Source organism: Cynocephalus volans, chromosome 10 (assembly GCF_027409185.1).
Source record: "Cynocephalus volans isolate mCynVol1 chromosome 10, mCynVol1.pri, whole genome shotgun sequence".
NCBI classification, from domain to species: Eukaryota; Metazoa; Chordata; class Mammalia; order Dermoptera; family Cynocephalidae; genus Cynocephalus; species Cynocephalus volans.
In genome coordinates this window covers 130486802-130502430 of record NC_084469.1, presented here as the reverse complement: position 1 = coordinate 130502430, position 15629 = coordinate 130486802, and the positions used below count along the sequence as shown (strand labels likewise).

At 36.8% G+C, this 15629-nt stretch overlaps 1 protein-coding gene across 4 annotated transcripts in view; it reads left to right on the top strand.

Annotated features, from left to right (window-relative positions):
- The window catches only part of NFAT5 (nuclear factor of activated T cells 5), a 123044-nt gene extending 114887 nt beyond the window's left edge, over positions 1–8157 (top strand). For all 4 annotated transcript variants that reach the window (XM_063110536.1, XM_063110533.1, XM_063110534.1 and 1 more), the window contains 3 exons: positions 755–3254; positions 3891–4134; positions 5029–8157. In XM_063110536.1, the coding sequence (XP_062966606.1) occupies positions 755–3254; positions 3891–4126 (2736 nt within the window). In that variant the 3' untranslated portion in view covers positions 4127–4134; positions 5029–8157. The remainder of the gene's footprint in view (positions 1–754; positions 3255–3890; positions 4135–5028) is intronic.
- The last annotated feature ends 7472 nt before the right edge of the window (positions 8158–15629 follow it).

Genomic DNA, 15629 nt, shown 5'->3' with positions numbered 1-15629 from the left:
GGGAGGAATTAATGTTAGCTAGATCTGTGAGATGTGTGTGGTATTAGTGAAAGTACTAATTTTAGCATTTTCAGAATTAGATGTTTTTATTTCTTTTTATTTCCCAGTCTTTTCTCATAATTCTCCCTCCCATTTTTACTTGTTTTTCTCCCTGTAATGTTACTGATGATCCACAAATGGGAAGTATTTTGATATCTGCTATTCATGAGCCATAGAATTAATATATTCTTATTACCTTTAATTTGCCTAAGCTTATCAATAGTTTATTGTTCTTCTACTTCTTTGTTTGACTGCATTTGCTTATAACACTTTTTTTTTTTTTTTTAATTTTCTTTTGTCGATATACATTGGCTTATAACACTTTTAAAAAGGCCGGCCCGTGGCTCACTTGGTAGAGTGCGGTGCTGATAACACCAAGGCCACGGGTTCGGATCCTATATAGGGATGGCCGATTTGCTCACTGGCTGAGCGTGGTGCTGACAACACCAAGCCAAGGGTTGCGATCCCCTTACCGGTCATCTTTTAAAAAAAATAAAAATAAAAAAATAACACTTTTAAAAAACATATCCTGATGACAATCAAACATCATGTTATGGAGAATCATAGTCTTGCACTTGTTTTCTAAATGATTGATACAGAGTGGAAAATTGGTTCTGCATGTATTTTTATAACAGTAATAATTTTTGAAGTATTATTTGAGTTTGTTTAATGCTTATATGTATATATATATAATTTTGGGATTTTTTTTTTTTAGACTGCAAAGACAATTGGATCAACTCAGCAGACATTAGAAAATATCTCTAACATAGCAGGAAATGGGTCTTTTTCATCACCATCATCTTCCCACTTATCTTCTGAAAATGAAAAGCAACAACAGGTTCAGGCCAAGGCATACAACCCAGAGACCTTGACAACTATCCAAACACAGGACATCTCACAACCTGGTACCTTCCCAGCAGTTTCTGCTTCTAGTCAGCTGCCCAACAGCGATGCACTACTGCAACAGGCTACACAGTTTCAAACAAGAGAAGCTCAGTCTAGAGAGGTATTACAGTCAGATGGTACAGTGGTTAATTTGTCACAACTGACTGAGGCATCACAGCAGCAGCAGCAGCAGTCACCACTACAAGAACAAGCACAGACTTTACAGCAGCAGATTGCATCAAATATTTTTCCATCACCAAATAGTGTGAGTCAGCTACAGAATACTATTCAGCAGTTGCAAGCAGGAAGTTTTACAAGCAGTACTGCTAGTGGCAGCAGTGGAAGTGTTGACTTGGTTCAGCAAGTTCTAGAGGCACAACAACAGTTATCCTCAGTTTTATTTTCTGCTCCAGATGGTAATGAGAATGTTCAAGAACAGCTTAGTGCAGACATTTTTCAACAAGTCAGTCAAATTCAAAATAGTGTAAACCCTGGAATGTTTTCCTCAACAGAGCCAACAGTCCATACCAGACCAGATAATTTAATATCTGGCAGAGCTGAAAGTGTTCACCCACAGACTGAAAACACATTATCTAATCAACAACAGCAACAGCAGCAACAGCAAGTGATGGAATCATCAGCTGCAATGGTGATGGAGATGCAACAGAGTATCTGCCAGGCAGCTGCCCAAATTCAGTCAGAGTTATTTCCTTCAACTGCTTCAGCAAATGGAAACCTTCAGCAATCACCAGTGTACCAGCAGACTTCTCACATGATGAGTGCATTATCCACCAATGAGGACATGCAAATGCAATGTGAATTGTTTTCTTCTCCTCCTGCAGTTTCTGGAAATGAAACTTCTACAACCACCACACAGCAGGTTGCAACCCCTGGTACTACCATGTTTCAGGCATCAAGTTCAGGAGATGGAGAAGAAACTGGAGCACAAGCAAAACAGATTCAAAACAGTGTCTTTCAGACCATGGTCCAAATGCAACATAGTGGAGACAGTCAACCTCAAGTTAACCTTTTTTCTTCTACAAAAAGTATGATGAGTGTTCAGAGTAGTGGTACCCAGCAACAAGGTAATGGTTTATTCCAGCAAGGTAATGAGTTGATGTCACTTCAATCTGGGAATTTTCTGCAGCAGTCTTCTCATTCACAGACTCAGCTTTTTCATCCTCAAAATCCTATTGCTGATGCTCAGAACCTCTCCCAGGAAACTCAAGGTTCTATTTTTCATAGTCCAAATCCTATTGTCCACAGTCAGACTTCTACAACCTCCTCTGAACAAATGCAGCCTCCAATGTTTCACTCTCAGAGTACCATTGCTGTGTTACAGGGCCCTTCAGTTCCTCAAGAACAGCAGTCAACCAACATATTTCTTTCCCAGAGTCCTATGAATAATCTTCAAACTAACACAGTAGCCCAAGAAGAACAGATTTCATTTTTTGCAGCACAGAACTCAATTTCTCCACTTCAGTCAACAGCAAACCCTGATCAGCAAGCCGCTTTCCAGCAGCAAGCTCCAATATCACACATCCAGACCCCTATGCTTTCACAAGAACAGGCGCAACCCTCCCAGCAAGGTTTATTTCAGCCCCAGGTGTCCCTGGGCTCCCTTCCACCAAATTCAATGCCTCAGAACCAACAAGGAACAATTTTCCAGTCACAGCACTCAATAGTTGCCATGCAGAGTAATTCTCCATCCCAGGAGCAACAGCAGCAGCAGCAGCAGCAACAGCAACAGCAGCAGCAACAACAGCAAAGCATCTTATTCAGTAATCAGAATACTATGGCTACAATGGCATCTCAAAAGCAACCACCACCAAACATGATATTCAACCCAAATCAAAATCCAATGGCTAATCAGGAACAACAGAACCAGGCAATTTTTCACCAACAAAGTAATATGGCCCCCATGAATCAGGAGCAGCAGCCCATGCAATTTCAGAATCAGTCCACAGTTTCCTCACTTCAGAACGCAGGTCCTACTCAGTCTGAATCATCACAGACCTCTTTGTTCCATAGCTCTCCTCAAATTCAGTTGGTACAAGGGTCACCTAATTCTCAAGACCAGCAAGTCACACTCTTCCTCTCTCCAGCATCCATGTCTGCATTGCAGACCAGTATAAATCAACAAGACATGCAACAGTCTCCTCTTTATTCCCCTCAGAATAATATGCCTGGAATCCAAGGAGCTACACCTTCACCCCAACCACAGGCTACTTTATTTCACAATACTGCAGGAGGCACAATGAACCAACTACAGAATTCTCCTAGCTCATCTCAGCAGACTTCAGGAATGTTCTTATTTGGCATTCAAAATAGTAAGAAACTTTTTCTAGTTTCTCATTACTTAATTGAAATGGTCAGATTATTATTTTTGTTAGAATGAAGCAAAATACAGTAATTTTAAGAGCACAAGAACTCTACCACTTATAGACTGAGATCTTGGACAGTTATTCGACCCTTATGGGCCTGTATTTCCACATCTAACATGGTGATATTATTTGACAAGGATATTGGGAGGCTTAAATGTGGTAATGTATAAAAATGTGTTTCCCATTTTAAGCTATGAACTTGAAAGGAAAATGAAGTAAGAATAACAGATAATATCTCAGCCAATTAATGTAAGTAGTTTCTAAGGAGGTAGAGACCTGTCTTTAATGTGTACATACCAAGGAAATTACGTATCTGAGCAAAGTAGTATTTTTATACTGCATGGAGGAAACCTAAGATGAATTCCAGTACCATTCTATGAAAACCTTTTCTGTACTGTCAGGTGCTCCACTTTTAGTAATATACTGAATGAATATTATATTTAGTAATATTATATTATATATTATATTTAGTAATATACTGAATGAATACTGGTGAATATAGTAATGAATTTCCTCAGCAACTAATAAATATCTTATGAATCTTAACTAATCAGGTAGCTTCTGTTTTTAATGTTTCTGCAGACTGTAGTCAGCTTTTAACCTCTGGACCAGCTACGTTGCCAGATCAGTTGATGGCCATAAGTCAGCCAGGCCAGCCACAAAATGAGGGCCAGTCACCTGTAACAACACTTCTTTCTCAACAAATGCCAGAGAATTCTCCACTGGCATCCTCTATAAATACCAACCAGAATATCGAAAAGATTGATTTGCTTGTTTCATTGCAAAACCAAGGGAACAATTTAACTGGCTCCTTTTAACTGGATATGTAAGTATTGCATTTTGGCTTCTTTTTGAAAAGCATTAATAAATTTTATTCTTTTTAACAGATTTGGGTTTAATCGTACTGTTTAGATTCTAATCTTTTAAAATATGGTTTCCTCAGAAGGTGGTTCCTTTTTACTCTGAATAAATTACTCTGAGTGATTGCTTATAGTTGTATTGTTAATACAGGTTGAGCAGCCCTAATCTGAAATTCTCCAAAATCTGAAACTTTTTGAGCACCGACATGACACCACAAAGTGGAAAATTCCACACCTGACCTCATGTGATGGGTTGCAGTCAGAATGCAGGCTCACAAAACACAGTTTATCAGCATCCCCAAGGGAAAAAAGACACTTGCAGCCCTTTTCAGCTGTGATGTATTTTAAGGTGTATATGAAACATAAACGAATTTCATGTTTAGAGTTGGGTCCCATACCCAAGATATCTCATTATGTATATGCAAATATTTCAAAATTAAAAATTTTTAAAAATCGAAATCGGAAACACCTCTGGTCCCAAGCATTTCAGATAAGGGATTCAGCCTGTATGAGAGTACTTCAAAAAGTTTACGGAAACATTCGTATTACCTTTGAATTTTCCATGAATTTTTTGAAGTACCCTCATATTGGGCATTCCTTCTGGTTCTAAACTTCTTTGCCTTGGAATGACAGAACATCTGATGAATGTATAAAATGTGTTTTCTTTGTACTATGTATTGAGTATGATCATGTCTCATTTCTCCCTTCCTCAATAAATGAATATTGAGTCTGTGGAAGAACAAATAAGATAAAATTTCATTTCTAGTACTGTAATATATTTTGGGATCATTCAAGATGACAGGAACATTTTAAATACTTTTCCTCCCTAGGGCCTTACATTTCATTTTTTCTTTTTTTAGGAATTCCAGGAAGAAAATCCTGATTCCAAGATGTCCCGAGATGTTGTGGTTCCATGAGGATTGAACTGTTACTTTAAAACAAAACAAAATATGAAAAACTGTATTTGAGTAAATGAATAGATTTTCCTCTGACTGCAAAAGAGCACACTTATGCAGCCTGTTGCCATGATTAGACACCAATGTTAACATTTTTGTATTTTATATTCCTAATAACAGTGATGACTGAGAACCTATTTGATTTTCCAGCTGACAGAATTAATTGTTGTTATTTTCCGAGGCACAATTTCTTTAGAAATATAGTTTAAATTCAAGGCTGGACCACTCAGTTATTATTGCTACTAGAAAATAATACTTGTCATGTTTACTTATGTTCTTCATTATTTTCTTTCCTGCATTGTTTTAGTCAAGTAATGGCTTTAGAAAAAGTAAAGTTCAATAATAACTAAGGCTGTGATTTTTCTCAATATAAAAAGCACAGCTGCTGGCCAAAGTGAAGGAATCTTTTTTCAGTTTTAATGGAGAAACTGAAGGGGTAACATTCTGACAAATAAGCTGTATTAAGAACTCTACACAGATAAGAGACTCTTGATTTAACACAAAGGCAGATGACATACTTACAAAACTGGGGACAGCTGGAATGCTATTGATTTTATTTTTCAGACAGTTGTTAGTTCTCTCTTTCTACTAAGGGGTTTAGCCATAACTGTGCATAGAAAAGTAATTATCTTGCTCTATAAAAATTGAAGGGGATAATATATGTTAAATTCTGTTCTTATATCCTCCTACAGTTAGTTTAAAGTGACAGAGTAATTGGAGTCTGGTTTCTTTTTATCCCAGACTTAGGCTGTTATTCCCTTTTTGTATGTGTCTATATATTTTTTTCACTTTATTTTAGACAACTATTAATAAACTACTGGTTTTGTGACCCTGTAGCAACTTAAAGGAAAAGTCCACTTTAATCTACGGTGACCTAGCAATCCTGCAGCACAAGGCAGGGAGTACTCTGTTAGGAATTATTAAAGGTTGATTCCTGAGAAACAATGCATCTTTTTCCATGAACGGTGCTGTTCTGAAGTCTACAAATTTTCCCCTCTGATAGTAAACATATAAATTTTAATTTTAAAAAAAGGCAAAATAAAATTTTTTGAAACATCACTTCTTCCTGAGCTGCAGTGAGTGTAATTCACTTGTCACCTCAGTGCTTTACAGTTTGAAGTAGTCACTCACCTGATGGTTCCCACAAGCCTTAGGCTTTACAGGGTCATATCATTGACTTAAAATGAAGAATTAACTTGTGTTACATCTATAAAGAGCAAAATAACACTCCAGAACTTGCAGTTGTAGCATTAGTTCTACAGTTTTGGGTGTTCTTGCCACCCATGGGATGCCTGCTTCTCACTACCACCTGTGTCTGGACACATGCTTATGTCTCATTTTCCTTTTGGCATGTGGAAAGCTGTCAATGCAGTGTAAGGCCAACGTGTGTGGCTTCTATGTGTTGATATAATGTTTTGGTATCCTTGTCTGTATAATTTATAAGTGTACAAAAAATAGCCTGTTAACTGTTGTTGAAAACTACTTTTCTGTTCAATTTTTTTACTACTTTTCTGTTCAACTTTTTTTTTTCACTCCTATACATTTAGTTTTAACTGTGTGGAATTGTGGTGTTGGTTTTGTTTATATACCCAGATTTTTCCCCCTTTTTGTGATGGTCTTCCTTTGTTCTTTGAATGTGCTCTTCTTTGTTTTTCTCTCTTTATTCTCATATATTCTTCTCACCACCCCTAACCCTTTCTTTTTTTCTCTCTCTGATTGAGAGGCATTGAATTACGTTTTCAGTAGTACAGGCTTTTTGCCGATATGAAGGGAACTTTTCAGAAAGAGACCTACTCTGGGTCATTTAATTTTGAATACAGTTTTCAATCGTTCAAGTTTTGGATGGTTTATATCTAATGCGTGTTTCATTTTTTTGGAAAGCTATATTTTGTATTTAGGAAATGGTATACTATTTTGCTATTTGTACTGAGTGAGTACATTGGCATAAATATAGAAATTTATATATATACATATATAAACTATTCTTTTTTTGCCACACATTTTTGTGGTAAATTTGTGAGTTTGTCTGATGTTCTACCACAACGTGGCGTCTGATAACAGTGAGGGGGGGAGGGTTTGTTATGTCTTTATTGAGTATTTAAGTATCTTTTGAAACAAATGATCTGTTCATCTGTGGCCATTCCATCAGGCAGTTCCTTAATGTTATTAGTGGGCTAAAGGCAGCTTACTGTGTGTTTGCTGGATCTTTCACTCAGCAAAATATTAGAGTAAGGAAACCCATCAAGGCACTGTGTCAAATGGTGTTTCACAAGAATGAGCCATTCAGTCTTTGCTCACTATATATTTAATATTTTATTATTGTTGTTGTTATTATTAATTGGCTTTCTGTATTCTATGCCTTTTATTTATAAAGACACTAAAAAAAAAACATGTTTGTAATTTTAATAACATTTTCCCCATCTTGTAATATACAGAGCTCCTTTATAAATTCTCTGAACCAAAAGTATTTTCTTTAATATATCTCTTCTTCCTCAGCCCCTATTAGGAAAAATTACCTAATGTAATTCAGGTTATGAAAAGGATCAGCTACACAATCCAGTGCTTCAGTTTGAAAATGTAAAACTCTAATCCTAGAGGGCTGACTGTAATGTCAGAGAAAGCAAACCTGGCAGGTATAAAAAGAAGTAAAAACTAAAAACTGGAAGTTTATTTCTAAATTTTCTGAATTTTTTATAAGAAATTATAAAGAAGATTCAAGAAGTGTCTATTTGCTCACCAATTCCAGTTAGAATGTTCATTAATACTGCACTGTGGATGAAGTGGTGGCAAGAAGACTGGCTTGTGTGCTGACTTCTATTCTGTGATCTAGCAAGAAGTTTATCATTGTAAAATGCTGATTGGCAATGCCAAGTCACTGGGACCAATTTTCTGTTTTATAATATCTTAAGTTTAGAGCAGAACATATACCTGAACTGTAGTGGTTTGATTGTGTGGAGGCAGAAAACCCAATTTTTATTCTCATAAATTTTGTGGTTATTTATACAAGGGCTGTTCTATGCTATCATGTTTTTATTCAGTAATGATAGTTTTTCTTTCTTTCTTTCTTTTTTTTTTTTTTTTACATTGTTAAATGTTCCTTATCCCTAAAGGTCAACAATGTTAAGTACAACATTCTGAATATACAGTTTGGTTACGAAGAGTATTTGTCTTGTTGAAGAATTAGCTCAGTGGTTGATACTTGTGCTAATAATGCAGTTTCTCAAATTACTGTTACAAGTTATATTTACATATGGGAGAGAATCAGTGAGCCAGCAAAGGCCTTGGAAACAACAATTTATTAAATTTATTTATGGCAGAAGGACCTAAATAAACTGTGAACCACATTTTATTTCTTTATAATGTAACATTCAAATGTTCTTACTTTTAGCAACTCACATTAATGCTTGGAGCTTATCTGTGTGTGTGTGTGTGTGTGTGTGTGTGTGTGTGTGTGTGTGTGTATGTGTTTTATTCCTTATTGTCATTCCATTATATATCCACACCAACATGAGAGAAGATAATCACACAGCATATTTTGCTTCTGAGCTTTAGTTACCTTTGTGATTAGAGTATCATCATGTTGTTATTTAGTCAATGCAAATTTGTTTTATCTAGTCTCCCTAGAACAGGTTTTTAAAGAGTTTTGTTTATTAAAGAAGCAGTATTAATGAGAGGTTTTTCCTTCCTTCCTTCCATTCTTCCATCCTTACATCCTTCTGAACTTGCTTTTTTTTTCTTTTCTTTTCTTTTTTTTGGTAGTGTCATATGCCTATAGTTTGGAATTTCATTCTAGTGCATTTCTTGCCCATTTAGAACCTCAGCTAACCTACGTAGCAAAAATAGTGTCAAAGGAAATGAGGAAGAAGTTATATCTGCGTCCCTCCAGAACTAAGATGGTAGTTCCTTTTGACTATTTAGGCCATTATAACTGTTTTGGAAAAGTGAAATCTGTTAGATGCATCAACAAATAAGGACCAGAATAAAATTATTTCATAATTAAAGTCTCAAATTCAATATGATTATAAATATTCACTAGGTGTAATCTGAGAAATTTTCATATTCCTGGTGAGAATTTCTGTTATAATAACTGTTTCCTAATTGATTTTTTTTTAAATTAATTGAAAATTATTTGGGGTCTTTTAGCTTTACTCTGCTCCATGACAATAGGCTTTATCCCTAACCAAGACAGCCATCTTATATCACATGCCTTTGGCTATGTGGAGGGACTCAATGAATGAGAGACACTGTGGAGTTCAGCAGACACGTTAGACAAATAACTTAGAGTATATACCCTAGTAAGTGGTATAGTAGAATCTCATAACAGTTATTAAAAAGAGGATTTCTCCTCTGCCTATTTGTGTTGCTAGAGCTAAATTATGTCAGTAGAGATAATGTTCATAATGTAGTAAATATGAGAATATAATATCATTCGTGATTCTCCCAGTGCTCTAATTACTTCTTTAATCCCTATTTATTTTCATTCCGTTCTAATCTCATTTATTAATAAAATTCTATTTTTACTCCACTTTCTCTTTCAGGAAAATTTTTAAAATAGTATTTTATATCTAGATTAAATGCTTATAAAAAAGTGCCTTTTTACCATGATAGTGCCCCCTTCTTACAGTTTCATTTTTCACTATTGCCAAAAACATGTAAATAGTTTTAACAGGTCCCAACTTTCACTTTTTCCATTTAGACATCCTTTTCTTCATTTTTTGGTCACCATAGAAAACAACTTCATAAGTCCCTTTGGCTTAAGAATAATTAAAAAAATGCATTGCAAGAATTGTTCCTTTGGGGAAGGGTAAGTAAAGGATTACAGAATCATACTGTTTAGGCTTTATATGAATTAACTAGAACTTTGTCTTCATCTCAACCAACTAATGATAGGTCTTATCTGAACACTGAGAATTTTACTGACTCCCTGCACACAAATGCGTGTAGCTAAATTTTAGGAAGGAAGTGTTTAAAGCATCTTCTCTGATATCAATTAGATGAAAATAAACCATGAAAACATAGTTTAAGTAAGGCCTGGTAATGTCAATTTTTCTAACTAGACAGGGCAAAGTAGTTCATTATAGTGTACTTCTTGTCCATCAGAAACTCAGTTAATTTGCCTAGGAAAAATAGTGTCAAAGGAAATGAGGAAGAAGTTATATATGTGTCCCTCCAGACCTAAGATAATAATTCCTTTTGACCAGATACAATTGTATTGAGTGTCCTTCCTTTTGGTTATTTTTGCATCTATTACAGCTGATTACCACAGTGATGGTGCTTGGAAAAAAGGCCATCAGTGACAGGTCAGGAGTGTAGTACCTTTGGGATAGAGCTACCTTCCCCATGCAAGCATTTCTATGACTGTTAGTGGCACTGAAGACTGCAAACCTTTATGCAATATTCTTAATACCTGATTGATATTATGCACTTTAATCATTCCAAAGAAGCCAAGAATGCTATATAGTGATGATTCCTTCTTAATGAATACATCTTAATTATTTACAATGCTATGTCCCTTTTTATTTTGGATAGCTGATTTGGTATAAGTGTTATGTGGATATTTTCTAAAAGGACTGCATAGTAGGACTTAAGACTTTGAAATGTAATTGACTGTAAAGGGAAATGATTATACTTTAGCATATCATTTTAGAAACATTAAAATGTTCACCTTGCTAATCTTTATATTTGAGAGTTAATTAAAACCAGCCTCTTCCTGTATATTTTGTGTCATGTATATAAGAACATTATAGTATATCATTTTCTACATATGTAGTCTGTGTAAACCAGTGGTTCTCAAAGTATGGTCCTCAGCCCACCCGCTATCACCAGTATCACCTGGGAACTAGTTAGAAATGCAAATTCTTGGGCCCTCTTCCAGACATACTGAATTATAAACTCTGGAGTGGGGCCCAGCAATCTGTATTTTAACAAGCCTTCCAGGTGATTCTGATGTACACTAAAGTTTGAGAACCACTAGTGTAAACTATATCTAGTGAGAGCTAGAAAGTTTTTTTCCACTCATACAGATACAGTTATGTATTATTTTTTATGTAAATTGAGTTTAACCTGGTTATCTATAATCATTTACTGGCAATGATAAATTATTCTCAGTACTGCCCATAGAAATACAGTATATTGTATGTACACAGTCTAGTTATTGATAACTCAGTTAACTTAGTTTGACATTGTCCTACCACTTTCTAAAAGTTTACATTAAGTGACTGATTTAACTATATAGGTGCAATGTTCTATATTTCTTTTAATTGTTATGACATTTAAATAGCTAATATAATTGACGGGTGCTAATGTCTCCTGTTTATCCACAAAATGGGTACATTGTGGGCAGTGTAATACAAGCTTTTTTTTTTTTCTTCATTGCCTCTTACTTTACCAGCAGACCACAATTTTGCTGTGGTTAGACTAACTCTCAGAACAAAATGATCATTCCTTGTATTTATATTTGTATCTGGGATAGTAAACAAGATGGCTAGCCAGGTCAACATAGCACCTACCTTATTTGATTTCTTATTACTTTTTAAAATAAGTAATACTTTAATAGTAGCTTGCTTCGTATAAGAACTGATGCAGTAGAGATATAGCTTGGAGCCTTCCTTATGCTTCAGACAAGAGTTATTTACTAAAATAAATATTAAACAAGGTGATGCATTATATAATTTGGGCATTTCTTCTCAATTGTATACATCATGGTAAATATAAACTAATCACAGGATAATTAGGTTTATTCATTCATTTTAATCTCCTTGTGTAATTCAGTACCTCCGTAATTGTTCTAATTTTCTTCCCACTGTTTACAAATCACCAATTAGTTAATTCATGAAAGAAAAATTCACATTTCAGAATAGAAATAAATGTATACTCACTTTATAAAAATCACCACTGCTGTCTTTCCTTAATATTAGCAGTGGAAATGTAAGTGGCTTACTCTACAAACTTTGGTGCTGGCAAATACATAGGCAAACTGTTAGGAGATGGTCTAGTTACATTCCTCCTTTCTTATTCCCTTTTCCCTCTTTTCAACTTTACTGCAGAATATATTCCTGTATCCAAAGCATTCTACCACTATTCTGTTCAACTCCAACTTGTAATACCTCCTTTAAAAATTCCGTGTTTAACCATATCACCCATGCTTGCACATGCTCGCTTGCTTGCTCACTCTCTCTATTCCAGAAGTTATTTCTCTGGTTTGAAATATTTTGTAGGGATTGTTATTACTGTTATTATTTTAGCTAATAAACCTCAGGACAACATATACACACACATACACCACACACACATGCAAGATCTCAGATGTTTGAAAGTGGGTTTGGAATCAGACTTCTGTGTCCAATAAAGAACTGTCCTGCACTGAAGTGATTGTGACTTTAAAAGCTACAGACTGATTCCAATGAACTTGAGCTAATTTTTTTTGATCTAATGAATGTATCGGCTCACCTTGCTCCCTTACCTCTAACTGATAAGCTCCAAGAAGTTGCTACTTTTTTGACAACTTTTACTAGTTTCATTGACTTCTTTTACTTAGTCTTTTAATAAATACACTACAAATATTTCATTAACCTGTTCTCAATGGTTTAGCTACCATTCTGCCATTTTTAATTTTTATTTAATTTGCTTGAGCACACTGATCAACCACTGAGCTGCCTTCTTCCATTGTCCTGCAATGACATAAGGGTTACATTTTTGTGTATATGGCTTTCATAGTTGGGATTTCAGAGCACTGATACCAGATATTTACAGTTTGTTCTCTGGGGGAGTTTCATTTGCATCTATGTTTTTAGCTATCTGTGATAACTTGTTAAATATTAAAAAGATATTTTGCTTCTATTGGAACATTTGTATACTCGCAACTATATTTCTGTAAACAGCTGCAGTCAAAAATAAAACATTGAAAGTTTTCATTTTGCAGTGGATAACTGTCTTTTTTCCTAAAACTTTGTGAATGAATTTGGGTGCATGCATGTCAGTTTTGAGCAACACGAGTGTGGGGCTGAAATAAAATCATAGGGAATAGGTATGAAATATAGAAATACTTTGGGGTAGTTATTTTGTGCATACTATTTTGCCAGCCAGAATACAAGTGATACACTTTGCCAGGCAGAATATAAGTGACTTAGTGTGACAGAATTTTAGTTTCTTTTACTTAGTTTAAATATTTCATGTTTAGTAAAGCAATACATATACATGGAGGTGCTTTTGATGAAAAACAAGTCTCCCCACCCCTCAGTCCCACACCCAGAGGCAATCTCTTGTTACTCTTTTGGTAGTTATTTCCACCTATACAAATTAGTGTTTACCAGAGTGTGGTACATATAGTGATACTCAAAATGATTTCAGGTGATACATGGATAAACATTACTTTTAGACTTATGTGTATAAGTGTTTAAGCATGCATTTGAAGAAAATGTGTGTCCCCCTACCATACTATAGGGGAAAAGTGAGCCAAATTAAAGAAAAATATCAAGGGCTGGTTGGTTAGCTCACTTGGTTAGAGTATGGTACTGATAACACCAAGGTCAAGGGTTCAGATTCCCTTACTGGCCAGCTGCCAAAAAGAAAAAAAATATTAATACAGGTGATGGTCATGAATATAGTATATAAATGACTGAAGTCTGAGACACTGTATAGACAGTATGCTTATACCTTCTTATCAAATATAGATAGTATCTGTTGATTCTGTGGAGTGACAATTTTTAACATATCCAAATGTACACATACAAATGAGTTGTCACATGGAAGGTTATTTTAGCAATGCTTAATATGTTCTAAATATGTTTAAAAGTTGCCTTTTGACATTTGTTGACTTCAACAGCACTGAAAAGGAGTAATAACCAAATGAAAGTTAATGAGTATAAATTTCAAATTGTATACTTGGGTCCAAACAAACAGCATATGTGAGCAAAGCACTGATCTGATGATGAAACTACAATGATATGTCGTGCCAGAGAAGCTGAGACAATCTCGGGTTATGTAATTTAAGTACAGCATCCCGAATAAGGGAAGTAGTTGGGCTGTTTTACTCCAAAATGGTAAGAACTCTATCATTTTGTAAGGAACAAATTCTCAACAGCTATACAAGCCCAGAAGAGAACTGGAACATCATTTATCCCTGCTCAGGACACAATAGGGACTCTGGAAATAGAAAAGCAATTATAATTTCTCCACAGCAGCACTAGTGGTCTTGTTCTCAGAAAAAGAGGTATTGATTGCTATTCTCGTGCTCAGTTTCATGATGCCATGGTCTCTGCTTCTAGTGAGGCAATATAATATAGCATAAAGGCAGGGGCTCTTGAGTTTGCCTACCTGTGTGGAATTCTGACTCCCACACCTACTAAGTAACCACCATTCCTCAATTTCCTTTTCTAGAGAGTCAAAACAATAATAGAAAACCCTCCTTGTAGGGTTGTTACAAGAGGTAAGTAAGTTAATCCATGTAAAATTACTTAGTTCCTGACACGCAGTAAGTGCCTTATAAGTGCTACCTTGTTTTACTATGTGTACCTAGTATTACTAGTCCTAATACTATGCTCTTCTGTTTCTTGTGCACTAGATCCCATATCCTTTTGCTTTTTGAAGATAGGTTTCTTTAATTGTTCTCAGCATCAAAACTTCTGCTCTCGCCATCTCTTAAGGGAGGACCGCAGCTGCTGGCTGGTCGTGGGGGGCTGACCGCCACTTTGCCCCCGGCAGGAGAGGCTGCCTAATTTACAGGCAACAGCTTTGAAGTGTGGAGCAGGAAAAGAACTGTTTCTTAGCCGCAAAAGCGAGTCTCGAAACAGGGAACACGGCGCCAGGGCTGCTGTGGATGCAGACAGGATCCCGGAGGCCGGGGCCGCGCTGAAGGCAGCCAGCTGCCCTATTCAGGATTCGAGGTTTCAGGCCAGCATTAAAGAAGATTCCTGGGAGCGCCCGAGCCCGCGCCGCGACTGAACAGCCCGAGGCGGCAGCGGCTGAGAAAACGGAAGGCGACAAACCAGAGACAGAGAGCGAGCACCCGACCTGGCACAACCCTGTGAGTGACCCTTGGCCCAGTTCTGTTCGGGGGGTGATGCCCACCTGGCTCCCGCCTGCACCACCAGGCCACTCACCGCCGGTGCTGCCTCCATTTTCCCAGGTGCGGGCAGCTCCGCCCTGCTCGGCCATCACTGAGCCCTCCCACTTGCCTGGCCTGGCGCGGGGCTTTCCGGAGCCTGTGGACCGGCCTCCTCTCCCACTCCCTCCGCGGTTCTCTGGCGGGGCTGGTGGCGTGGGGCATCCCCGGCCAGTGTTGGGAGGGCAAGGAAGTACGGGCGGGCCGACTGTCACTCCACCATACCCTGGACTCCGGCCCCCTGTAAACTTCCTGTTACTGGGAGGCAGATACCATCTCTGCGGCCACCAGTTTGGAAAAAAGCCTAACGAATTTCTGGTTGGGAATAGAGTGGTAGGAGAGTTCCCAGGTCTGCTTGAACCTGCCAGAGAGCAGGCTGCAGGCGGGCACTAGACTCGGTTTA